The sequence below is a fragment of the Leucopleurus acutus genome (assembly GCF_964270905.1).
Source record: "Leucopleurus acutus genome assembly, chromosome: 7".
NCBI classification, from domain to species: Eukaryota; Metazoa; Chordata; class Mammalia; order Artiodactyla; family Delphinidae; genus Leucopleurus; species Leucopleurus acutus.
In genome coordinates this window covers 20,614,039-20,641,639 of record NC_139150.1, presented here as the reverse complement: position 1 = coordinate 20,641,639, position 27,601 = coordinate 20,614,039, and the positions used below count along the sequence as shown (strand labels likewise).

The window sequence follows — 27,601 nt, the reverse complement described above, 5'->3', positions numbered from 1 at the left end:
CAAAGTGAATCAGCCATATGCATACATATGTTCCCATATCCCCTCCCTAGAGCCTCCCTCCTATCCTCCCTATCCCACCCCTCTAGGTCATGGCAAAGCACCGAGCTGATCTCGCTGTGCTATGCTTCTGCTTCTCACTAGCTAATTATTTTACATCTGGTACTGTATATATGTCGATGCTACTCTCACTTTGCCCCAGCTTTCCCATCCCACCCCGTGTCCTCAAGTCCATTCTCTATGTCTACATCTTTATTCCTGCCCTGCAACTAGGTTCATCAGTACCATTTTTTTTTTTTTTTTTAGATTCTATGTCCACGCATTAGCATACGGTATCTGTTTTTCTCTTTCTGACTTACTTCACTCTGCATAACAGACTCTAGGTCCATCCACCTCACTACAAATAATTCAGTGTCCTTTCTTTTATGGCTGAGTAATATTCCATTGTATATATGTGCTACATCTTCTTTATCCATCCATCTGTTGACAAACACTTAGGTTGCTTCCATGTCCTGGCTATTGTAAATAGAGCTGCAATGAACACTGTGGTACATGACTATTTTTGAATTATGGTTTTCTCAGGGTATATGCCCAGTAGTGGGATTGCTTGGTCATATGGTAGTTCTATCTTTAGTTTTTTAAGGAACCTCCATAGTGTTATCCATAGTGGTTGTATCAATTTAGATTCCCACCAACAGTGCAGGAGGGTTCCCTTTTCACCACACCCTTTCCAGCATTTATTGCTTCTAGATTTTTTGATAATGGCCATTCTGACCGGTGTGAGGTGCTACCTCATTGTAGTTTTGATTTGCATTTCTCTAATAATTAGTGATGTTGAGCATCTTTTAATGTGCCTCTTGGCCATCTGTATGTATTCCTTGGTAAAATGTCTATTTAGGTCTTCCGTCCATTTTTTAATTGTATTGTGTATGGTGTTACGTAGTGTTCTAATTTCATTCTCTTGCATGTAGCTGTCCAGTTTTCCCAGCACCACTTATTGAAGAGGCTGTCTTTTCTCCATTGTATGTTCTTGCCTCCTTTGTTGTAAATTAGGTGACCATATGTGCGTGGGTTTATCTCTGGGCATTCTATCCTGTACCACAGATCTATATTTCTGTTTTTGTGCCAGTACCATACTGTCTTGATTACTGTAGTTTTGTGGTATAGTTTGAAGTTAGGGAACCTGATTCCTCCAACTCCATTTTTCTTTCTCAAGATTGCTTTGGCTATTCGGGGTCTTTTGTGTTTCCATACGAATTGTAAAATTTTTTGTTCTAATTCTGTGAAGAATGCCATTGGTAGTTTGATAGGGATTGCACTGAATCTATATATTGCTTTGGGTAGTATAGTCATTTTCACAATGTTGATTCTTCCAATCCAAGAACATGGTACATTTCTCCATCTGTTTATGTCATCTTTGATTTCTTTCATCAGTGTTTTATAGTTTTCTGAGTACAAGTCTTTTGCCTCCTTAGGCAGGTTTATTCCTAGGTATTTTATTCTTTTTGTTGCAATGGTAAATGGGAGTGTTTCCTTAATTTCTCTTTCTGATTTTTTGTTGTTGGTGTATAAGAATGCCAGAGATTTCCGTGCATTAATTCTGTATCCTGCAACCTTACCAAATTCATTGATTAGTTCTAGTAGTTTTCTGGTGGCATCTTTAGGATTTTCTATGTATAGTATCATGTCATCTGCAAACAGTGACAGTCTTACTTCTTCTTTTCCAGTTTGTATTCCTTTTATTTCTTTTTCTTCTCTGATTGCCGTGGCTAGGACTTCCAAATCTATGTTGAATAAGAGCGGTGAGAGTGGACATAATGAAGAAGCTGAAGACCAGAGAAGTCAGATAATTTCCTCAAAGCCACATGCTTATAAGAATAAAGATTTGAATCCAAGTCTGTCGATGCAGAAGCCCAAGCTAATTTATACTGACTCTCAAGTAAGGGAAAATGAATAAAGTAACCACTGATTTCTAGCCTAAATCAACATTTTTCAACATTTTTTTTCTCTAACCTACTATACCCTAGGCACATGAAACCCTTCTAGCCAACTGGGAATGAGGAGATAGACTTATATACTCACTGTATTTACTGTAAGCTGTTCACTGAGGGAGTTAGATTTGGAACGAAGAACTGACTCCCTGAAAGCAAATAAGACATATCCTGAGATAAAAACAAAATCCATAATCACGAGTCTAGATTATACTGTATAAACAAATTGTTTTTTAAAATGTTTGCCAATTTAATCTCTGTAAAACAGAGTTTTAACTCTTCTTTAGTTTGTATAATTTCTGAAAGCTAGTGAAGATGGACAATTTTCCATTCAAATGCTCATTATTTACATTTCTTTCCTTGGATATATATTTTGTGTTTATACCTTCTGCCCAATTTTCTTCCAGAGTTTGGCAGGTATTCTTTTATATCTAAGTTAGTGCTTTTATAGAGTATGAATATTAATCCTTTGTCAGAAAATCTGATGCAATTACTTTCCCCATTTCCCTCATCCCATTTTTTCCCAATTATTTAAAATTATTTTAGTTTTCAACTATATCCCTATTTCTGAACCCCTCTAAGAATCATTTACATGGACAATAAAAGAGCTTTATACAACTCCAGTATCTTACCCTGATTTGAAAGGAACAGATGTGGACGGTGACACAACAGGATCAGCAGAGAGGCTGTCAGCACCAGGTATGGGTGAAGGGGCTGCAGAATCCCGGGAACTAACACTGTGCCCATCAGAGCCGGAATCTCTAGCAAATTTGACCTAGGGAAAGATCAACCACAGATGGAACAGGCTAATAGACCACAAAAAAAGGCACGCTTCCCCCTCCATTCTCCTTTCATTTTACTTATTCTTCATTATACAAGTCATTACCTAGTCACTGTAGGCAAATCAGAAAATGTAGATAAGCCAAAAGAGAAAAAAAAGGTAACAATCACCTGCAATTCAATCACTAAGCAATAACGTTTTTAGAATTTTGGATGTAATATTTTGCACTTATATTATCTGTGTGTGCGTGTGTGTGTGTGTAAGTGCGTGTTTTACAACAATGGGGCCATACCGTTTTGTACCCTGCTTTGCTCACTCACTGATATAGTAACCTATTTCCATGTTAACTAAATTATTATTTAGTTAACTAAATTATTAATCGACAACATCCTTTTTAACTACTGAAGAGTAGGTCTAAGGGTCATGCCCCTAACTGCTATCATCTACAGGAAAAAGTCTCCAAAGGATTTTGGGAACACAAGTCATAAATATCTATGTTATCATAAAATATATTTCACCAATTCCTAGTTGTTGGATATTCAATTTATTTCTAATTTTTTCTATACAAACAATACTTCTAAGAATAGCTTTATCTCTCTTCGCACATAATAATTTCCAAAATACAAATTCCCAGAAGTGAAATTGTTAGATAAAAGGTATGCTTATTTTTAAAACTTTTGATATATACCATTAAATTTCACACCGTAAAGGGTAAACTACTTTATACTCTGTAAGTAGTATATAAATCTTTCTTAACACTCTTGTCACATTGGGTATTATCGTTCTGTATCAGCCTTGTCAGTTTTTTTTTTTTTTTTGGCCACGTCTCACGGCTTGCGGAATCTCAGTTCCCCGACCAGGGACTGAATGTGAGCCATGGCAGTGAAAGCCAGAATCCTAACCACTAGGCCACCAGGGAACTCCCCCAGCCTTGTCAGTTTAATAATCAATTTGTAATTCTTTGATTATTGGTAAAATAGGGTATTTTTTTCTTATGTTTACAAAATGTCAGTCTTAATGGATTCAAAATCGTTTGTTATCTATTACCACCCCTGACTTCCTCAAACTCAAAGGAAAATTGAGAAAGAATATAAAAGCTGTGAAAAAGGCAGCTGGAAGCACATCAGTCAAAGAGGACTGGAATGCCCACCAGAGACAAGGGTGTCCAATTAGGAAAGAGTCATTAATAAAAAATGCATATCCTGGGCTTCCCCAGTGGCGCAGTGGTTGAGAGTCCGCCTGCCGATGCAGGGGACACGGGTTCGTGCCCTGGTCCGGGAAGATCCCACGTGCCGTGGAGCAGCTAGGTCTGTGAGCCATGGCTGCTGAGCCTGCGCGTCTGGAGCCTGTGCTCTGCAATGGGAGAGGCCACAACAGTGAGAGGCCCACGTACCGCAAAAACAAACAAACAAACAAAAAAAGGCATATCCTTTGTTGCAGCAGGAATAAAGGTATAATCACCACAATGAGGATGGTCATAATATTTATTTGCATTGTACTTTATAGTTTATAGTCACAAACATTATCACATTCAGACTTAATAATCACAGTATAAAGCAGAGTCTTTTTTTTTGGTGGTGGGGGAGGGGGAACATTAATTAACCGCAATTTGTTAAAACTTTATTATAGAAATTATTCTTGATAAAATTTTTAAATGGTACAAAGGGTAGAATGTAAAAAAGTAGAAGTTTCTGAACTCCATTTCCATTCTCCAGAGAAAATCATTTCATTTAATGCCTCCAGAAATTTTATATGAATATATGGGCATATACATATATTCATTTGTATACACACAGACACACAGACACACAAACACAAGATCATACTACCATACTGTTTTTTGTTTGTTTGTTTGTTTGAATTTATTTTTGGCTACATCGGGTCTTAGTTGCAGCATGCAGGATCTTCATTGAGGCATGCGGGATCTTTCGCTGCGAGGCGCAGGCTCTTTGTTGTGGTGCACAGTCTTCTCCCTAGTTGTGGTGTGTGGGTTTTCTCTAGTTGTGGAGTGCGGGTTCCAGGGTGCGTGGGCTCTGTAGTTTGCGGCACGCGGGCTCTCTAGTGGTGCGGGAGCTCAGTAGTTGTGGCACACGGGCTTAGTTGCCCCGTGGCATGTGGGATCTTAGTTCCCTGACCAGGGATCGAACCTGCATCCCCTGCATTGTAAGGCGGATTCTTTACCACTGGACCACCAGGGAAGTCCCCCCATACTGTTTAGCAACTTGCTTCTTTCACTTAAAAATAGATTTTGGATATTCTTTAAGAACTACATAGAAGTCCACTCTATGAAGAACCATAATTTAACCAGTCTCATAATAATAGACACTTAAGCTGTTTCCAGTTTTTTACTATCACAAACAATGTGGCAGAGGGAGGAAACTATGTATCTATCTCTATTTATCTATCTATATATAGGTATCTTTGCACTCTTAAGTAAACATGTTGATAGCATACACTTGTAGCCATAGAATTACTAAATCAAAAGGTGTGAACATTGGGCAGGAATCACTATTTTACAGATAAAATAAAAAGGTTAGTGTAGAGAAGTGACTATGAATACAGAGCCAAGAAGGACATAAACCTTGGCCTTTAGATTCCAAAGCTGTTGTTCTCTCCAACTATACCATTTCTACTTAAAAAAAAAAGATATCTTCAGAATCTTTTTCAACACATTGATTTATTCATTTTACTTAACTAGCAAAGAGGACTCATCAAACACAACATTTCACTCACCCGCCTAATCTCCACCTCGAACACCAGGATCGAGTCTGTTGATGGAGTCCATCCTATTACCCCTTCAGAGCCAGCAGCGCAGGCTGGCGGAATGATAAGCAACCGCTTCCCTCCTTTTCTCATGCCCACCATTCCATCCTCCCAGCTCTTTAGGAATCAGAGAAGAGGAAAAGCTCATCAGATACAAACCTTTTCATAAGACAAAACAAAGTACAGGATCATTGGGTTTATATTCCCCCCTCCCCACTGGTTATAAGAACATCTAGAATACTGCTTCTCAATTCACTTGTAAAAGACAGCATATCCAGGGCTGTATGAAATATACTTACCTTAGATGATGTGAGAAATTGGAACAGAAGAACGGCATTAAAATAGAAATAAAAGCTATCACTTATTAAACACATTTTTCTAAGTACTTTGCTAAGTGCTTTACTTCCATTATGTTGTTTAATCCCTAAAATAACTTCATAAGGTTAATAGCAATATCTCCATTTTACAGAAGAGAAAATTGAGGCTTAAAGAAGTTAAGTAACTAGCCCAAGATCAGTTAGTAAATTGTTAAGCCAAGATTTCAACACTAGATGAGTCTAACTTTAAGGGTCATGCCCCAACTGCTATGATCTACAGGAAAAAGTTTCTAAGGGATTCTGGGAAAAGGAGTCATAAAGCTATGGAGAAAACCATTCTGCCACATGGATAAATGAGTACTTTACAACGCATCAGTATGTCCTGACACAATGACACCCCACATGTGTAAAATACTCTTTTTTTTTTTTTTAATATTTATTTATTTGGCTGCTCCAGGTCTTAGTTGCAGCACACAGGATCTTTCTTGCCACGTGCTGGATCTTTAGTTGCGGCATGCAGGCTCTTAGTTGCAGCTTGAGGGATCTAGTTCCCTGACCAGGGATTGAACCCAGGGCCCCTGCATTGGGAGTGTGGAGTCTTGACCACTGGACCACCAGCAAAGTCCCTAAAATACTCTTTACTTTATAAAATACTTCCACAGTTGCTAACGAAGAAATTCACAACATGAACCCAGGTCCTCAGACTCCAATCCCAGTGTTCCTCCTGCTATGCTGTACTTGCTTCCCACCATGATTTAAAGCATCCCAGACAGATCAGAATCACCCATTATGATACACTTCTAGAAGAAACAGTTTCACCTCTTTCTCAATTAGGCGATAGGAAGAATTTAATAGTTCCCTCAGAACCAAAGGATGAAAAATAAAATGTAGGGACTAGAGAAAAGAAATGTACCCTTCTTCAATATATTGTCTCACAGGTAAAAATTTCCCAAATGTAGGTAACATAGCCCATTTTTCTCTTCCTATTTTTTTAACCAAGCCTTTCCAGATTCTCCAAAAATATACCCAGGTTAGAAATTTTACAAAGTAAGCCCACTGCAACTGATAAACCCATATATAATAAGAACACAGTTAAGCCTTTACCTTGATGACTTTTCCTGATCCTAATTTCAGGCGAAGCAGCTTATCTTTGTTAGCAGTGGAGTCAAAAACCTGAAAGTTGATCAAAATAAACAAGATTAGCCAATTTCAAAAATAATAATAATCATTATGATATTCAACTTAATACACACCAGCACAGTACTTCTGAAATAGGTAATGTCAAATAAACTGGAAAAATACTTCTTAAAAGACCTGAAAAGAAGAGACCACATCATGGCTAAAGGTGTTATCACACTGAATATCTCTGAGGCAAGGATTTTCCAGGTTTAGAAAAAAATAAACTTCTCCTACCAAGTGTTTAAAAATATTTTCATCTATAAAGAATTTTCAAATAAATTATCTCATTTGATGCCAACAGCCATCCTGCCAAGAAAGCAGGGTGAGCACCACTAAGCTCCATTCACAGGAAAAAAAAATTAAGAGCTTAAATGACTCGACAAAGTCAAGTTAGGATAAAATTGGGACCTGAATCCACATTTTTTGGACTCATAGTCGAAAGCTCTTTCTATCACACCACACTACTTTTGAGGGCTTAATAATAAAAAAACAAAACAAGCCCAATCTATTCACAGTATCTAGTATAAGAAAAACGGAAAAGGGCTTCCCTGGTGGCACAGTGGTTGAGAGTCCCCCTGCCGATGCAGGGGACACGGGTTTGTGCCCCGGTCTGGGAGGATCCCACGTGCTGTGGAGTGGCTGGGCCCGTGAGCCGTGGCCGCTGAGCCTGCGCGTCCGAAGCCTGTGCTCCACAGCGGGAGAGGCCACAACAGTGAGAGGCCCGCGTACCGCAAAAAAAAAAAAAAGAAAGAAAAAACGAAAAACGGAGAAACAACTGTGAGGAAAGTCTAAAAAGTTTTAAGACCTAATCCCCTAAGAATATATTCAAGTTTAAAACTGGTATAGGAAGAGACATACATATGAACAATTACCAAAAATGATACTTGCAAAACTGGTTTCCTTTCTCTAAGTAGAAGAGACATAGTGGCACTGAGCAGATTTTATACATTAGCATTTCATGGCTATGCCCCAAAAGCAGTTGTAGAGACTAAAGCAGGGCTCCTCAAAGATTTCTATTTGCCAAAAGCAGCAGTTCATAGTAATAACACCTTACATTTGAATAGCTCTCATGCTATTTAAATTACAAAAGAACTTGCAGGATACATTTTCTTACCTGGCCCAGTCCGTGATTCTGAAAGAGCCAGCTGGTATAGGCCACTTCCAAAGAATCTCCAACTTCTACAGCAGGGCCTTCTACTACAATAAGGTCCTGTGACAGCACTGAATCCAGGGAAGAGGTGCTGTTGCACTTGGCGATGCATACCTGTGCGATGAAATCAAAGCAGCATAAACTTAGTTTAAGCTCAGTAAGTACTCACTCAGTTATTGCTAATGTTCTTTTCCAAACAGTGGCACCCACTAGCAAAACAGATTACATGTTCAGAAGTAAACCATTCCAAAGTCAGTAATCTCGCCAGGAATCAAAGTGCCTAAGAAGTATGGTTTTGGAGTCATACTGTCTGGGTACAGATCTGGGCACTGTCACTTATTAACTTGTGACCTCAGCCAAATAACTTAACTGCTGTGAACCTTATTTCAGCGTTTTTTTTTGTAAGATGGAGATAAAAGCTTTGCATATTTCCTAGGGTAGTTATGAAGACTGAGCTAATACAAGTAGAGTACTTGGCACAGTGTCCGGCAAATAACAGTAAGTACACAATAAACATTAGCTATCATTACTATACTGATTTACTGCTTCAGTGTTTGGGAACCTGTGAAAGCTAGGGGAGCCTCTAAAAAATTTCAAAATGCATTTCTAAAGACAATAAAATAAAGGCCCTTTTCAAAACCATGCTGTATTCCCAGAATTCATATCTCTACCACCTACAGATTTACCCATATTGCCTTAGCACAGATTCTAGGCAAGGAATTCAGATACATCTTTATGAATAATTTTTCTATAGTCAATGTTTAAACATAGTATACCTTAGAAACTTGCTACTCATTTTCTTTAAAAAAGTTTCATTATCGCAATCACATAAACGCTAACTAAAACAATGAGAAGTCATTTTTTATCAAGCAAATAAGACTAAGAAGGAAAAAAGATAGTAATTCTAAATGCTGGCAAAGGCATAGTGAGAGAATGACAGGGATGTAAAATTGTACAATCTCTCTGAAAAGCAGTGTGCCAAAGTGTATACAGAACCTAAAAATATATGAACCCTTTGATTCAATCTTTCACTTCTTCTAGCCTAAAAAATAATCAGAGGGAAAAAAAGAGACAGATTTGTATACAAATCTGTATAGCAAAGATACTCACTACAGTATCATTTATCTCAGAGACTGAAAATAATCTAACTGCCTAAAAGTAAGGGAATGATTAAATAAATTAAGGAACATTCATGTTATGCAGCTTTCAAAAATGTTTCTAAATAATTTTTCATGAGGTGAGGAAAGACGCATTTTACATCACTAAATAAAATAAGCAAGAGCTCTTAAAGGGCTATAACTACTTATGTAACTCATGAATAGAAAAAAATGAAACATTAACAGTGATTACTTTGGGTAGTAAGATTATGAATGATTTTTTTAAAAAAACGCTTTTCTAAATTTTCTATAATGACCATGAAATAACTTTAAAAAATTCTCTTGAAACACTACTTTAAAAAGATAGTTGTGGGCTTCCCTGGCGGCGCAGTGGTTGAGAGTCCGCCTGCCGATGCAGGGGACACGGGTTCGTGCCCCGGTCCGGGAAGATCGCACATGCCGCAGAGCGGCTGGGCCCGTTAGCCACGGCCGCTGAGCCTGCGCGTCCAGAGCCTGTGCTCCGCAATGGGAGAGGCCACAACAGTTAGAGGCCCGCGTACAGCAAAAAAAAAAAAAAAAAAAAAGGAGTTGTGTTTATTCCTTAAGATAATTTATGAAGTGGAAAGTGTTTTAAAGATTAAGTTTACATTTAGCCTTTTTTTTCTCCTTAAAGTCTCATTTTCAAGCAATTTCAATAAGTATTCTTATTATTTCCCTAAAATACAGTAAGCTCAACTGATGAATTTAGTGGGTTTTTTAATGCTTGTCACTAAAAAATATATAGATATTACCTGTTTATTGAACTCCACAGCAGCCTTTTCAGACTCAAACATGATGGACCAGTTTTGTCTCTGATCATCATAAAAGGTGCTATAGTTATTGGGCCGAACCTGGGGAAAGGAGAAATGTTGGCATAACTCAACTGCAGGCAGCGTAGCAGATAAATCTGGCTGCCTAAGCTCATGTAGAAGGGCCTTGACTCAGGTGGACCCAAAGAGAGCTATCAGGGAACTTTCTTCTTCCCTCCCACCCTCCACCAATCACCCCTTAGTCCACATTCCCAGAAGGCAGCCAAGAGACCTTTCCAAGAGGCTCTGTTAAGATATCCACTCTGGGGAATTCCCTGGCAGTTCAGTGGTTAGGACTTGGTGCTCTCACTGCTGAGGCCCTGGGTTTAATCCCTGGTCGGGGAACTAAGATCCCTGCAAGCCACAAAGCACAGCCAAAAAAAGGAAAAAAAAAAAAGCTATCCACTCTGCTCTCCAGAGCGGAAGTAGTGGATCTAGTTCCCACCAGGTATGCACAGATCAATCTCTCCTATAAACCAATCCCAAAGGATTGATGATTCCAATACAGGAAGCCTTACCATTAGCTCAAAGTTCAGATGAATCCTGGCAACAGTAACTGGCTGTTGCTGACTGATATAAAGAAGAATCCTATACTGTACTCAAGCAAAGATGGGCAGGAAAAAAAGAGAGAACAGAAATTAAAAGGCAATACAAAATCAGCAGTAAGATGTCAGGAGTCAGGCTTCATATAGGCATAAAACTCAAAACTCAGTTCATCCCTTAAAGCTTAAAGTTTAACTTACATCTTCTCACCATCCACTTTAATCTCTTCTCATTTTGATCCTACTCTTTAACTATAGTTAGCTATGTCTTTATTTTGTTGGTGTTTTTATTTGTATGAGGGGTGACTACGAGATATACAAACGGCCAACAGGTACATGAAAAGATGTTCAACCTCATTAGGCATTAGGATACTGCAAATTAAAACCACTATAAGGTACCACTTCACACTTACTAGAATGGCTATTAAAAAAAAAGGAAAAATAATAAAGTGTTAGCAGGGTAGTAGAGAAACTGGAACCCTCATATATTGCTTGTGGGAATGTAAAACAGTATGGATGCTGTAGAAACAGTCTGGCAGTTCCTCAAAAAGCTAAACAAGGAATTACCATATGACACAGAAATTTCACTCCTAGTATACATGCCAAAGAACTGAAAACAGGGACTCAAACATACACTTATACGTCAATGCCTGTTATTCACAATAGTCAAAAGGTGGAAACAACCAAGTGTCCAAATGATGGATGGATAAATAAAATGTGTTATATACATACAATAGAATATTATATAGCCATAAAAAATAATGAAGTTCTGATACATGCTACAACATGGATGAATCTTGAGAAAACATTCTGCTAAGTGAAATAAGCCAGACAAACACTGTATGATTCCACTTATATGAAATACCTGGGGTAGGCAAATTCATAGAGATAGAAAGTAGATTAGAGGTTACCAGGGAATAAGGGAAGGGGGATGGGGAGTTATTGCTTCGTGATTACAGATTTTCTGTTTGGGGTGACAAAAAAATGGAAATAGTGGTGATGGTTGCTCAATACTGTGAATGTAATTTATGCAACTGAACTGTACACTTAAAAATGGTTAAAATGGCAAATTTTATGTCTCCTATATATTTACTACACACACAAATACACACACACACACACACACACACACACACACACACACACACACAAATTAAAATTCAACCCCAGAAGGGAGGGAGGGACTGACTAAGGGGGCTCATATACAATCTTGCACCAGAAAGGACTTTCTTTACTCTATGTGAAGCAGATAGAGTGAGGAGCTAATCTTACAGACTGAGCTGGTCAGGAAAGGATCACAGATTTATTAAGAGCTGGTCCATTTCTGGTTGTCCCTACTCTTGAGCACTATCTTCATAAGCTTTTGATTAAGAGTCTGGAAGGTCTCTGACTCCTCAGTCTTGACTTTTCTGCCCATCAGAGATTCTGAGCTGAGATTCTTTAGCCTCCTCCCCATGAAGTTCAAAATCTAGCACATGTGTTGAGAGGAAGGTTGTTGCTTTCCCACCCTACGGTAGGATTTTATCTCCTATGCCCCACAAGATTGCAGAAGTTTCCCTCTGCCTTTCTGGCACAGCCCTTGGACTTCCACACCACCCCCAAACTCATTAAATGTCCCATGGGCGCGCGGGCTTCAGTAGTTGTGGCGCGCGGGCTAAGTAGTTGTGGCGCATGGGCTTAGTTGCTCCACGGCATGTGGGATCTTCCCGGACCAGGGCTCGAACCCATGTCCCCTGCATTGGCAGGCGGATTCTTAACCACTGAGCCACCAGGGAAGCCCTCTATTATTTCTTATGCGTATTTCAACAATGTTCAAAACCTTCTGGAGCAGAATTTGAAGCTAGATACAACCCACAAAAGGAAATCAGTCTCCACACTTCTATCCACATCTTTTTGACTCAAACCAATATTTTGCTGTGTGATCGACTACCCAACTCATCAAACTTTCAAAGGATAAACGGTGGTCATGCTCTAAGTGGTACACTAAATGTTGTTCACTACCTAAAGAAAGGATGTCCTCGGTAAATGGTTTACTCTGAAACTCTCCAAATTCTTAAGCTAGATCCATTTCACAAAGGTCAAACTTACTGACTTTGAGCAGTTGAATTTGTTTTAATACACAACAGTAAGCAAAATGTGACTATAAATATTATTATATATCTAACATTAAAAATTCACATTCAGTACAAACAATCAATCTAATCCTCTGATATGTAAGACATCAGACAAGTCCCGATAAAAACCGGCTCACTGATATAATTTGGGACACGTGAATATACATGAGACGAGGAGGCAATCTTACCTCTCTGGCTGTGTGATTTCCCAGGACTGCAGCACCAAATTTGCCCTGCTTTACATATTGACCATTTGTGCTATAGAAGCAAGAAAAACAGGTATTAATACTTCCTTCAACTAAGTAGAACCAGCTTTCCTTTCTGCCATATAAAGTGGGGAATCTAGTCATTCAGCCTCTAGAAAGGGACAGAGGTGAGTAGTTTATAATTTAAAGCTCATATACAACTTCTTTACTCTTTAAACATCTACTATTCATGATATCTCAGTGGAGTGGCTTTCTTTGAGCGCTTAAAAAGGCAGTTGTTGAGGGCATAAGCAGTTCCTAGAGAAAGTACACAAGATAATGGCTCTTCAAAGTTTTGTGTGCAAAATTCTCCAAATGAAACATTAAAAAGCATTACTGATACTTTGTCTATGGCAGGACTGAGTAGCCATTTTGCAATGAACAGAAAGGTTTACTGCAAAACGCAGGAGCTTAACCCACACCCCCACCAACTTTATAAAGTGTTCCTTCTCAGCTACTTACTAGCGATATGCATGGACTGCTGTTGCAACCAATACTGTGGAAATGCCTGTTGTGGTGGGTGCTGTTTTTGGTGTCGCCTGATTTCCTGAAGACGAAGAGATAAGGCAGAAAACAAAGTTGTCATTCATTTCTTGCTTGAAACTGATTTTTAACCCTTAAAGCAGCTTCAAAATTCTTCTTTAACCTTGTAGTTAGTGTTACAATGCTTTCATGACCATTGTCCTCATTTGATCCGCAAAATGGCCCTATGGCCGTGTCTGGGGATGAGGAAACTGAGGCTCTAAGCCCCCAAGTGCCTTACACGATGACAGTAGCAAGCCTAGGACTAGAACCCAGGATTCTGGCTCCACTCCAAACAAGTCTTTGGGCTGGACGAGAAGCACTGTCTAGAAAACAAGGTCACATTCCATCTTCCTTTTCTCCTTCCAATATTTTGACAGCTTTAATAAATAAAAATGAAGCTGTTTCCCCTTCCCTTACTTCTGGGGTAGAAAACTTATGATATTAAGATTATATCCATTACTTTACTTTTACAGTGGTATAAAGTAACACTAACATTTAAAAATAGTGTATTTAGAGTAACTAACATATTCACACTCACCACATGAATCTGTTGAGAACACAGGCATGGCCATAGCAACCAAGAACTTATTTTCAAAAGTATCCTTGTTTGATTCCTTTTGTGGTTATTAAAAACAAGACAACAGGCCCAAAATGGAGTCACTTAGGCTAAGACCCACCCCACCAAACAGAGATTCAACATAATTACAGTTTTGGCTCTCCCAGAAATGGAATCTTAAACCAGAATGATCTGATCAGCACTAATTAGGTAATCTGTTTGATAGACCTCTGCTATCCCCTAAAGGAAAGTAACCTTGTAATAAGCAACCCACTTTTTTGCCTAGTGTTACACTAGACTCCCCCTTCTGCCTGGTTCCTGCTCCCTTCTGCCTATAAAGGACTTTCATTTTGTCAGAGCCCCTATCTACTAGATTGGATGCTTCTCAATTCATGAATCACTGAATACAGCCAATAAGATCTTTAAAATTTACTCAGTTGAATTTTGTTAACAGTACTGAAATACCTTTTTCTGGTTATAGAGTACATGTACAACTGTAGAAAACTTAGCAAATACAGAAACACGTAAAAAGAATGACCTATAATCTCACCACCCAAAAATAAACATTAATAATATGATGTATTTATTCCTAGTCCTTTTTCTATACACATAAACTTTCCACCTTTTTCATCTTTTTTTAAAGAAAATTAATGATTTGACAATCTCCTTTTTTCACTTAGTGTAGGCATTTCCTTATACTTTTCAAAACAGTCTCCAAAACACAAAATAGTCCTAAAAACACTTTTTGATGGTTAAATACTATGTTGACTCTACTAGAATTCATCCAACTTCCTATTGTTTGACATTTCTTTGGGCTGTTTCCAACTTTTCTCTATGATAAATAACACTATGATGAGCATCCTTAAAATGTACATTTTTGCATGTACCTCTAATTACTTTCTTAGAATTAATTCCCAAAAATGGAATTATGGCATGCAAGAGTGTGAAAATGTTTAAGGTTTTGTTACAACCTGCCCAAATGCCCTTGAGAAATGCCATTACCAGTTTACACTCCCACCAGCAGTATGAGTAGGCCAGCTTTGCATCCCTGACAGCAAGGGGAGATAATCTTTCTAAATCTTTACCAATGGGATACGGGTGGCATAAGGGAAAGGGGAATGCCACCTCACTGTTGTTTCCATTTGCATTTATTGATTACAGGGAAGGAGAAATTTAACATTTTCTATAGATTTGTATTGGCCATTTACTTTGTTTTATTTTGATGAATTGCCCATTTTATGTTGTTGGCTTATTTTCCTAGTCTGGGTTGTTCTTGTTTTCCTTATTCTTTTGTAAAAACCTACAACACAGTTTTAAATTCAATCAGTACTTTCCAGTTGTATGTAATCCTACAATAAAACTTTTCTCCTGAGAAGCAGTGAATACCAAAAAACGGAGGAACTAAGGCCTCAGTTATCAGGCCAAGTCTGAAACACAGAAAAATTACTGTCTCCCCAAGGTCAGCCTAGCATCCTCCTTCAGGTTAGTTTCAACTTTTCCCAGTACACTCTCATCTCCCTACTTAACACCCTTGTTCATGGATTTGCTAGAGGGATAAGTGAGTCAGATGCCACAATCATGTGATCTTCTCATTGGTTAAACACGTCTTCCTCTCGGAAATCAGTACTGTACAGATTCTTGAATTCCCCGCTCATGAGGACTGCTTTTAATATGTATTTTCAAATCTTTTTTTTTTTCCCAAGGAAAGTTTTCTTGAATTATAGTTTTAGGTGCCTGTTTTCCCCCATTTTTTTTTTTAAATTCTTCAGGGAATATACATATGTATATTCCACACGTTGGAAGTTGTTTGCTATCTTCAATATTGTCACTTTCCTTTCAAAACTTTTTATCTCTTAAATTTTTTAATTCTTATTTTAAAAACATCCTCCTGTTAACCTTTTATTTCTCTTAAGGCATAATCTGTTGTGTTTATTCATTCTTGTGTTCCTTCTAGTTTAGTCTTCATTTCTGAAATAATTTTTCTGACATCTCTAATTCTTGCCTAAGTCCTGTCACTTACTTCTGAGATTTTAAAATCCTCACTTATGTTCTCATTTCATGTCTTATGTTATTTTCTTAATGGTAATAGGTGGTTGTAGTTTTGATCTATTCAGTAAGAAACATTCTCACAGAGTAGAGCTCTCACTGTAGGGATACTATGCTGCTCCTTGCTCTTATAACTTTACATGGAGTTTGACTCTGATACTTTTCTATTGTTCATTTTTATGTGAAATTTGCTTTTCTGAACTTTTAGACAGAGGCATGGCTCAGGGTGGCTTTCCTAACTTCGTGGAACTCACTGTTCTGTTGGATACAGAGTTCAAAAAAGCGGGAAGAATGGGCTTCCTCCTGAGACTTCCTGATTCTATTCTAGGGCTACTTTTTTTTTTTTTTTTTTGGCGGTACACGGGCCTCTCACTGTTGTGGCCTCTCCCGTTGCGGAGCACAGGCTCCGTACGCGCAGGCTCAGCAGCCATGGCTCATGGGCCCAGCCGCCCCGCGGCATGTGGGATCCTCCCGGACCAGGGCACGAACCCATGTCTCCTGCATCGTCAGACGGACTCTCAACCACTGCGCCACCAGGGAAGCCCTCTAGAGCTACTTTTACCTGGATCTTTTCTTCTTCATTTTCAATATCCCTATCCTCCTTCATTTTAATTCCACTCTCAGCAGGTCCTACTCAGGGTGGGGACCTCTCCTGGAAGGTCACCATAGTGGATGAGTTTCAACACTTCATAGGAGGAAGACTGCTCCTGTTCTAGTCACCATCATCAACCCCTTGTACTTACCCATAACTAAAATGGGCAAAATGCTTTGCAGTTCCAGCTTGGCCTGCCACATTTCCCATGAACACTTGTTGGCCACTTTGGGTTCGCCCATTTTCAGATTCAAATATTCTCCCATTGCTTCCTTGTTTTCTCCCATGCAAATGTTGACACCATGGAAGCCTTGTGTCCATACCTGCTTGTATTGGGGGGGTTCATAAGGATACCTTTTCAATTGGTTTTATTGTAAATATTATCCAAGGTTTGTCCAGTTGCTCTGTTTTTCTAGAGATCTGAAGAGATTCAAGAACTATGCTGCAGCCACCTCCTTTCCCAAAAAGACTTGTTATATAAATACTCCTTGAACAGAGAGCGTCTCCTGTATTGCAAGTTTTTATTTTATTTGTAAATGCCTACATAAGACAGTAGTTTTAAGTTGAAATGCCTCTATAATTCCCCTTTAAAAGTATAATTAGTTCATAGTTGTTGTTTTCTAATTTTAAAAAGCAAGTTACTTCATTGGGTGGGGACTGAGATTGTTTGTTTTTATCCACATTCATTAATTCAACCACTTTAAACTGAGTTAGAAGTACACTGCTGAGAAGAGATGTGCCACAGGAAACGTAAAAGCATAGCCTACTAGAAATCTGGCCAGGTTATGGCTTGGAGAACAGGACCAGCAATCCACAGCAAAGCTGCCAAAAGTGACAGGTAAGACTTAGAGCAGGGGTCAGCAAACATTGTATGTAAAGGGACAAACAGTAAATATTTTAGACTATGGGCCATACAGTATCTGTTGCAACTGTTCAACTCTAAATATCGTAACAACATTCTCAGTGTTGGCATTGCGCCTAGCATATAAAAGACATTCAATACTTTCTTCTTCATTCAACAAATATTTAATTTAATGTCCCTTACCACCTGTTCTGCTCTGGGCTATTTCTATCAGTCCCTCATTCCTCTTCAGATTCTTACACAAAGACAGCAAAGTGTAGAGGATGGTAGACAAGCTTTGGAGTGAGTCAGATCAGGGTTCAAATTTCAACTCTGTCACTTACTGCTGTATGACCTCAACCATGTGCCTAAACCTCTCTGAGCCTCTAAAATGGTGGTAGTCTCACCTATTTCACAGAATTGTTGTGAGAATTAAATAAGACAATCTAGGTGAAGCACCTGAGACCAAACACATAGGTTTTTTAGAAATATTAGTCCCCCCTTTTCTCCTTTCGTTCAACAAATTTTCATTCAATATGTCTTGTGTTCATCCTGATGAAATGTTCAGGGGATACAGCAATGAGCATCATTCTCTAGTTGGGAAAAATTCACTGTCAGCATATATCTAACCCACCCAGGTGAAAGATGGGAAAAGCAGCTCTTCCTTCTTGCCAAAATATTGGATGGCGCCTACGTAGAGCACCCTGGGCAAAGTTTCGGAGAGTGGTGTCCACATGGGGCAGAAGAGCTTGCCTGTGACCTTCCTCCATCAGTTTCCAAAAAACAGCATACTGGGACTTCCCTGGTGGTGCAATGGCTAAGACTCTGTGCTCCCAATGCAGGGGGCCTGGGTTCAATCCCTGGCCAGGGAACTAGATCCCACATGCATGCGGCAACTAAGAGTTCGCATGCCACAACTAAGGAGCCCACATGCAACAACTAAAACCCGGCACAACAAAATAAATAAATTAAAAAAAAAAAAAAACAGCATACTACCTAGCCGCCGGAATTCAGGATCTCAGAGCTCAGAGCAGCATGCACCTTGCTGGTGGTGAGCTTGGCCAGACTGATCAAGGAGGGATGACCTGGCATGTCACTTTTAGAAGGTTGTTTATCATTCCAACTAACCTGTCAGGGGCCAATCCTAACCTCTTAACTTACCTGTTGGTGCTGTTCCCTGGCCTTTCTTAGGCTGCTTTGGGGCTGTGTAGTGGAAGAATTCATTTCCATGGCCAGCAGCTGCCTGATCCAGTCCGAAAAGAGAGGCCAATCTGGTACTGTTAGTAGAAAATGAAAATGACATTTCATTTGACATATCTCAAACCTGGAATCATTATAAAAGCTGCTCATGCTCCTACCTCGAACAAATACCTCCTTAACTATATATCCCACCACTCAGTAACAGAAGCGGCAACTAAGTCTCTTCGAAATCAAGATTGTATCTCTGATATGAACAGCATCAAATGACCTTGCCCATCCACAGGACTTTGGTCAAGGCATCTCTTCTTTCTGGACCTCAGTTTCTGCATCTGTAAATTAAGGTGATTAGTCCAGGTGCTCCCTATGGTCTCTTCAAACTGTACATTCTTGCCTTTAGCAGGTCATAGTTCCCTATTTTTCACTAGTTTATTACATTGAAGTAAAACTGTATTACAGGGAATTCCCTGGTGGTCCAGTGGTTAGGACTCCACGCTTTCAAAAGATAAAAAAGAAAGAAAGAAAGAAAATCACCACCTTTAAAAAAAAAAACCATATTACAAACTTACTGCATCAAACATAGTCCCATATATGATTTCATCTTTTATCTTTCACAGCAGAACCATTCTTTTATCATCCCTTGTGATGAATCTTATGCTCCAACTATTCCACTGAAACTGCTGTTACTAAAATCACCAACAACCTATTTGTTAATAAACAGTTTATTGATCCTTATCTTATTTGGCTTTCATGCTGTCTTTTTACACTGTCAACTAACTTGTTCTTCTTTAAACAAACTCTTCTGATTTCTGTGGGGATACCTGCAGGGGTGTGAGGAGGGACCAGCCCAAATAAGACATCAATAAATGTTAATGGGATCCCTCTCTTATTGTCTTTCCATCTCTCTGGCTCCTCATTTAACTCCTTGGACTCTTCTACTATTGCCCAACCTTTAAATATCCATGTCCCCAAGATTTCATACTCACTCTCGCTTGGCAATCTAATTTATTTACCTTGATATCAGTGCTATCCAAATTCTGATGGTGCTCAAATCTGTATTCCTAGCCCAGAATTTGTTCCTGAGTGCAGACAACACAGATATCCCACAGGGAACATAAATGCAACATGTCCAAACCAGAACTCATATCTTCCAATGCCCAATGCCCAGAAAACCTGTTCTTACTCTGGTGCTCCCTCTCTTGATGAATGACATTTTGTGTCAGGATCTTCAAGACTGCCCCCAGGCTCAGTGATTTGCTAGAAGGACTCACTGGACTTACCATACAATTATAACATAATGTATAATATATATATATACACACTCAGGGCTAAGGTCTATTACAAGGAAATGATGCACACCAAAATCAGCAAAGGGAAAAGGCACACTGGAGCAAAGTCCAGAGGAAACCAGGAACAAAATTCCAAAAGTCCTCTTCCAGTGGAGTAACACAGGACATGTTACATTCCTCCAGCAATAAGTTGTAACAACATGTGAGAGTGGTCTGCCAGGAAAGCTCATTAGACACTCAGTTCCCAAGGTTTTTTATTGTGGGCTAGTCACATAGAAACCTTCTAACGTGTACCAAAATTCTAGACTCCAGAAGGAAGATAAGGTTCAGTAATAAACCATATCGTCTGTACAAACAGTGTAGGCACAGTGAGCCGCTCTTATCATTTGTGGAAAGCTTTAGTGTGGGGAACCGTTTACCAATCGAGTTTCCAGCTGCCAGCCAACCCTGTAAGCAAGACTCTCTAAGGATAACTGTCTCAGGTCTACTATGTTAACCCTTTTTTGCAAACTTCCACAACCAAAACTGAAATCTGGGCATCGACCTTGACTTTTCTTTCCCCTGGTGTTCATGACCAATCCTCAAGTCCATTTGATCTTACTTGCTATTTCTCGAACTCGTTCACTTCTCCCCAGCCTCACTGACACTTCCCTACTTCAGACCACCATCACATCTACAGAGCTGAAATTCCTGCAGCCACCTCCTGTCTCATCTCCCTACCCTGGTCATGTCTGCTTCTTATCCAGCCTTCCCACCGCACCCACAGTGACCTTTCTCAAAACCAAATATGACCAAGTCTCTTTCCTCCTTAAAACTCTCAATGACACATCAATATTACCAAGATAAAAGTCCAAACTCCATAAGACAGTTTTACAAGCCCCTTCAAGACCGCACCTCTCCTTACCTCCCCAGCTTCCTATCTGACCATTTCTCATCTCCAACTGCATGCTACAGTCACACTGTGGAACTTCTAATTTCTCATATAAGGCAAGATCTTTCTAATCTCCAGCCTCTGGATATGCTGTTCTCTCTGCCTGAAACATTCTTCCCCTGGAAGCTGACCCTTAATCTCAAAGTCTAGGTTAGGTGATCTTCCTTGGGGCTCCCACAGAACTCTATACTTCATTCATTCAAGAAATATGCATCAGGGCTTCCCTGGTGGCGCAGTGGTTGAGAGTCCGCCGGCCGATGCAGGGGACACGGGTTCGTGCCCCGGTCTGGGAAGATCCCACGTGCCGCGGAGCGGCTGGGCCCGTGAGCCATGGCCGCTGAGCCTGCGCGTCCGGAGCCTGTGCTCCGCAACGGGAGAGGCCACAACAGTGAGAGGCCCGCGTACCGCAAAAAAAAAAAAAAAAAAAGAAATATGCATCAGACACTGTGTTAAGTGCTGGGTATACATTAGTGAGCAAAACTCAGTTCTATTTTCAAGTAGCTTACTCACTCTAACAAGGGAATTAGGTATATACTATATAATTGCAAACTATAACATGAAATATATAACAAGCAGCTGTTATATGGAGTTACACTCCATAGAGATTAATAAAACTTATTCAGTCTTTATCATCTAACATGGTAATTGGTTACTATTAAATACTGAAACATCCCAACAACTTTTTTTGGTCTTTTTTCCCTGATAATTTTAATGTATAATACATACTAGCATTTTGCAAAATAAATTTAATATGATTTGAAACTATTACCTTGTTTTCTCAAGGTAGTGTTGAGTTTCCTGTAAATGGGGCCAACAATGTCTACTTTAAAGGACTAAAAGGTTTAAATGATATTGCAATTATAGAGAGCAGTGCTGGCCTACATTAAGACATAAACAAATGCTAATGAAATTTAGAAAAGACCAAGAGTTCTCCTTTTACCCAGGGCAATCTGAGCAGATTCCCTAAAAGAATAAGATTCTAGGAAGTTGAACAATGCCTTTAACCTCCTGAAAAATTTGCAAAGCTTAGAACCTAGTTAAGATTAACAGATTATGCACAAATCATTGATAAGAAAGAATGTCCTTGGTAGCTTCAGTAAACTATGGGTATTGGATTTGCTTTTTTAATTTTGCAGGTGCGTTTTATTTTTTTTAATGTAAAGACAAAAGTGCTGTAGGTAAACTAAGTTTCCACAGATGCCCTAAAGGCCAGCCAATTGATGATTGCAAAATCAATCCAAAAGCCAGGTCAACCTAATTATCTTTCAGATTAATTCTATTTTCTATTATTTTTTTTAAATGAACTCTACACAGACATAGGGGCATAGGTTTTTTGTAAATTATTACACTTTCCACTTCTGAAGTGTTTTCAAATGTACACAGCTCCCTAACTATGTTAGCAAGAATGAGCTTGCTAACTCTGGACTTTAGTCTCTAAGTTTATAATTCATAGGAAAAGTCATTCCAGCATTAATCACATTTAAAAAATAAATGTTGGACTTTCCTGGTGGCTCAGTGGTTGGGAGTCTGCCTGCCAATGCAGGGGACACGGGTTTGATCCCTGGTCCAGGAAGATCCCACATGCCGCGAAGCAACTGAGCCCGTGTACCACAACTACTGAGTCTGCGCTCTAGAGGCCGCAAGCCACAACTACTGAAGCCCGCGTGCCGTAGAGCCTGCACCCTGCAACTACTGAGCCCATGCGCCACAACTACTGAAGACCTCACACTCTAGGGCCTGCGTGGCGCAACTACTGAGCCTGCAACTACTGAAGCACACACGCCTAAAGCCTGTGTTCTGTAACAAGAGAAGGCACCACAATGAGAAGCCCGTGCACTGCAACAAAGACTAGTCCCCGCTCGCTGCAATTAGAGAAAGGCTGTGCGCAGCAACGATGACCCAACATAGCCAAAAAATAAAAACGGTTTGTTTAATTTAAAAAATTTAAAAAATGTTAGCCTGTGCATTTAGTTATCAAAGTCTTATCTAACCTTAATTTTATACTCCTTTTCTTTTCTCATTAAAAACAGTAATACAGGACTTCCCTGGTGGTGCAGTGGTTAAGAATCCGTCTGCCAATGCAGTGGACACGGGTTCGAGCCCTGGTCCGGGAAGATCCCACATGCTGCACAGCAACTAAGCCTGTGCACCACAACTACTGAACCTGTGCTCTAGAGCCCGTGAGCCACAACTATGGATCCCGCATGCCACAACTACTGAAACCCGTGAGCCTAGAGCCCATGCTCTGCAACAAGAGAAGCCACCACAATGAGAAGCCCGCGCACCGCAACAAAGAGTAGCCCCTGCTCACCACAAATAGAGAAAGCCCACGCGCAGCAACGAAGACCCACGCAGCCAAAAATAAAAAACAAAACAACAAAACAGTAATACATGCATTTATGATTTATCAATGTATTTTAATAAACGGGGACTCTTTCGGTTGTTCAAGTACTTCTTTTCCAAACTGTGGTATCGAACATTTACTTCTATAATAATAATAAGGCATACAGGCAGTCGGGTGGAAATCTGCTTGCCTGATTTCAAATCTAGGTTCTTTTACTTTTTAGCCGTTTGACCTTGAGCAACTTTCCTCTCTCTGCCTTAATTTCCCCTTTGCAAAATGAGTATAATATTAGTAAAAACTGCCTCAGAGAGTAGTAGAAAGAAATTAATACAATACTGTATATATAGTACTTAGTACAGTACCTTGCAGAGAGTAAGTACACAATATGTTTTATACACGTGTCCACATCCTATTACCTTAAAATGTCGATTCAACTCAGATACCCCTAGAAGGAAGAAACCATGCTTGACCAGTGCACAAACTGACCTGCAACTATAAGCTGATATTAGCATAAATACAAACTACAGGATTGGGAAAAGTCTCAAAGATCACCTAGAGCAACCCCATTATTTAATAGATTGGGGAATGGAGAGTCAAGGATGGTAAGTGACTTGTCCATAAAGTCACACTCCTAACTGGGGACAGAATCAACATCAGAATCTAGGCTTTTCAGTACTTTTAGATACCGAAAATGCTTTCTGATGATCAGTTCCAGATTTCTTTTTTCTACCTCTACACTGGCGATTTATCATCATTATGCTAATCAGATTTGCCTACATATAAATTTTTTTTTTTTTTTGCAGCGCCGCATGGCATGTGGGATCTTGGTTCCCCAACCAGGGATCGAACCCACGCCCCCTGCATTGGAAGCACGGAGTCTTAACCACTGGACCACCAGGGAAGTCCCTGCCTAGATATAACTTTTATATAATCTACAACACTAGTATATAAATTACTGGCCCCTTAAGAATGCTTTTTGATTATCATTATTGGATTGTTTTATTCTACTACTAAACTGGAAGTTTCTTAGGGGCAGGAACTGTTCCTCATTCCTATCTGTATTAGCTGAAGCCACGTACCATACACTTAGTAGGCATTCACATATTTCTTCATTTCAAAGTCTCAACGGAAAGAAAGGGCTAAGACCAAAAAAAAAAAAAACCCACAAACCTTCTGATTACCACTTTACTATTGCTAGGTTAACCATGGACCAAGAGGCCTGGAAATTTGGAACACAGATTATCAATCATCTAGACAGCCATCCTAGGCACTAATACTCTCACTTCTGTTAGGCTTGACTATCTTAAGCAGAATCAAGTAAGTCACACATTTAAGTCAGGATACTTAAAAATAATAATCAAGTAATATTTACAGTAAATTACAGTTGTACAAGAGGAACTGAAAAGCAGCCGCAGTACTCACTGTCATATGTTTTACTTCCTTAGAGAAAACTGACAAAGGAATAGCTGAATCAGGGAATGTTGGTGAAACTTTCTGTATTCTCAAACTTGATTTAGTTTTTCTGGTTATTATGGGGAACAAAAATAAGTCACCTGTATAACTTCGTTTACTAAGCCTTTTATCATTCAATTAGCTGTTGTCTGTGTTTAGGAGTACAGTCTTCCGCCTAGAACTAGTTTCTCAGGTCCTTAAGGAGCCTGCACAGGAAATCAGCATAGCTGAGCCACCAAGAACTTATCTCAGGCCAGGAACGTGGAGAAGAGCACATGACTGACGTTATCTACCCAGGAATTTTCAGTCAGCAGTGTACTGCTTGTTGCATCAAAGCTGGAAGCCCTAAACTCTACTCAATATTCTTTAATAACCTATATGGAAAAAGAATCTGAAAAAGAATGGATATATATATGTATAACTGAAATACTTTGCTGTACACCTGAAACTAATACAACATTGTAAATCAACTATACTCCAGTATAAAATAAAAATTAAATTAAAAATAAAGTTGGGAGCTGTAACATTCATTTACAGACTTCCCTCAAAGACTTTCACTTAGTGAAGAATGTGAATTTAAAGTATATATTGTGGGCTTCCCTGATGGCGCAGTGGTTAAGAATCCGCCTCCCAACGCAAGGGACACAGGTTCGAGCCCTGATCCAGGAAGATCTTACATGCCACGGAGCAACTAAGCCTGTGTGCCACAACTACTGAGCCTGTGCTCTAGAGCCCGCAAGCCACAACTACTGAGCAAGGCCGCGCTCCGCAACAAGAGGAGCCCCGCTCGCGCAACTACAGAAAGCCCGCGCACAGCAACGAAGACCCAACACAGCCAAAAATAAGTAAATAAATAAATTTATTAAAAATAAATAAAGTATATATTGTAAACTTTCAAAAGGCACAGCCATTTACAAAACAAGTTTGTCTGAAAAAACATTAATTCAAATGGCTGACTACATAGTCAACAGCAACAGGCTGGATGTGTGGAAACAGTGAATGTTTTGGGTGGAGTAGGGAAAAAAGGAACCAAAGCACTGCTTAACTCTAAAATAACTGAGCAACTGAAAGAACTCAAGGGGGAACTAAGTGGATGTAGGACATCCAAAGCGAGGGTAGGGGTGGAACAGGGCAGTGAGAGTGAAAAGAGGACTCAGGATGGCTAATGTAGAGCTGATCACAGTGTAAGTCAAAAGATCCTATTTAAGACCAAAAGAGAGCCAGTGTCATTTTAGGTCAATCATGTACTGGACTCTCCATCAGGACTAGGAGCAACCTGAGACCAGAGAGAACAGCTTAATCATTTTTGTAACCTCTAAATATTTCGTAGAATGAGGAGTATATATTGGTGTATTCATCATTCTTCGGTACATTTTTTTTTTTTTTTTTTTTTTGCGGTACGCGGGCCTCTCACTGTTGTGGCCTCTCCCGTTGCGGAGCACAGGCTCCGGACGCGCAGGCTCAGCGGCCATGGCTCACGGGCCCAGCCGCTCCGCGGCACGTGGGATCTTCCCGGACCGGGGCACGAACCCGTGTCCCCTGCATCGGCCGGCGGACTCTCAACCACTGCGCCACCAGGGAAGCCCTTCGGTACATTCTTAAATTGGTTAAACAGATGTTCAAAGAAAGACTCTGCAAGGATCAGAACTTGGCAGCTCACAAGTTTGAAGGGAGTCAAGCTGTCTACCGACACAACATTGATTAGTGGAAGAGAGAAAACCCTGCCTCTTGAAGACCTGTACCCCAGGCTAGTTTATATAGTGACTGGGGACAGGGGACAGCAACTGCAGTTTCTTACATTGGCTTTAGGCTTTACAGTGCAATTTCACAGTCATTATTCACTCAGTAGGCACCTCCTGAGCACTCACTATGTGCCAGGAACGGTGAACCGTGCCGAGCGCAGAACAGTATGAACAACGTAAACAGTTCTCGTCCTGTCAGGGCTCAAAATCTAGTAGGTTCTGTGTACAGAGATAAAGGTAAGCACACCTAGTTGTGGGAATAAGTAAGAGAAATCAATTTATTCTCCCTGGGGCCGTGGGAGAAAGGAAAGCACCAAAAAGTGACATCCGAGCTAGGCCTTGAAGGATGCTGAAGCTGATCCACCAGCGCCAATTCTGAAGTGTCACCGCCTTGTCCACGGAAAAGAGAAAGTCTCATATAGGCACCAGCTGACTCATAAAAACTCTGAGACAGGTATTTTCATCAATAATCACCCCCATTTCACAGAAGGAGAAACTGTGACCCAGAAAGCAAAAGTCGAACCCCAGGGTCCTACTGCGCGTCAGGGGAGATGCCAGGTCCAGAATCCAGGTGGACAGACGCAGCACAACTTCGAGCTCTGCCTGGATTCTGAGACCTGTGGAGCACCGGCATGTGGCAAGGGTCTGGACCCGGAAGTTGGGAAGAGGTCTGATAAGAAAGCGGTCCCTCCAACCGTATGGCCAGGCTCTCTCAGCCACGCCCTCTGCTCCACGCATGTGTCACTCACCCGCCGCTAGGCGAGAGGAAGTCGGTGTCTTCTTCGTCGCCCGCACCGAACATCGCGCAGCCTTTCGCCCCGCTTCGGGGAAGAAGTCGGAGGGTTTCCAGAGCCTTTCACCGCCGACGTCGTAAAACGCCGCCGCGCCGTGCTGTTTTCCGGCAGGACGAACTCTCGCACAGTGACTCGGCCAGGAGGAGTCTAGGTTCTGGAGAAGGTGGAGCAAAGGCAAATGAGAGGACCTGAAGGGGGAGGCACGCCGCGTGACGAAAGGCTTCTCCGGCCCTTAGAGGCGGTGAGACGCACAGGCGCTCCGAAACCC

General features: G+C 40.3%; 1 protein-coding gene across 4 annotated transcripts in view; it reads right to left on the bottom strand.

Annotated features, from left to right (window-relative positions):
- FKBP15 (FKBP prolyl isomerase family member 15) overlaps positions 1-27,463 on the bottom strand; it is a gene marked incomplete at its 3' end in the record, with an annotated part of 54,396 nt that extends 26,933 nt beyond the window's left edge. For all 4 annotated transcript variants that reach the window (XM_082842964.1, XM_082842965.1, XM_082842962.1 and 1 more), the window contains exons 1-11: positions 27,289-27,463; positions 18,746-18,861; positions 13,487-13,571; positions 12,968-13,037; positions 10,642-10,716; positions 10,067-10,165; positions 8,143-8,292; positions 6,954-7,022; positions 5,503-5,649; positions 2,621-2,763; positions 2,080-2,137 (exon numbers count right to left, since the gene is read on the bottom strand). In XM_082842964.1, the coding sequence (XP_082699090.1) occupies positions 2,080-2,137; positions 2,621-2,763; positions 5,503-5,649; positions 6,954-7,022; positions 8,143-8,292; positions 10,067-10,165; positions 10,642-10,716; positions 12,968-13,037; positions 13,487-13,571; positions 18,746-18,861; positions 27,289-27,341 (1,065 nt within the window). In that variant the 5' untranslated portion in view covers positions 27,342-27,463. The remainder of the gene's footprint in view (positions 1-2,079; positions 2,138-2,620; positions 2,764-5,502; positions 5,650-6,953; positions 7,023-8,142; positions 8,293-10,066; positions 10,166-10,641; positions 10,717-12,967; positions 13,038-13,486; positions 13,572-18,745; positions 18,862-27,288) is intronic.
- Between the last annotated feature and the right edge of the window lie 138 nt (positions 27,464-27,601).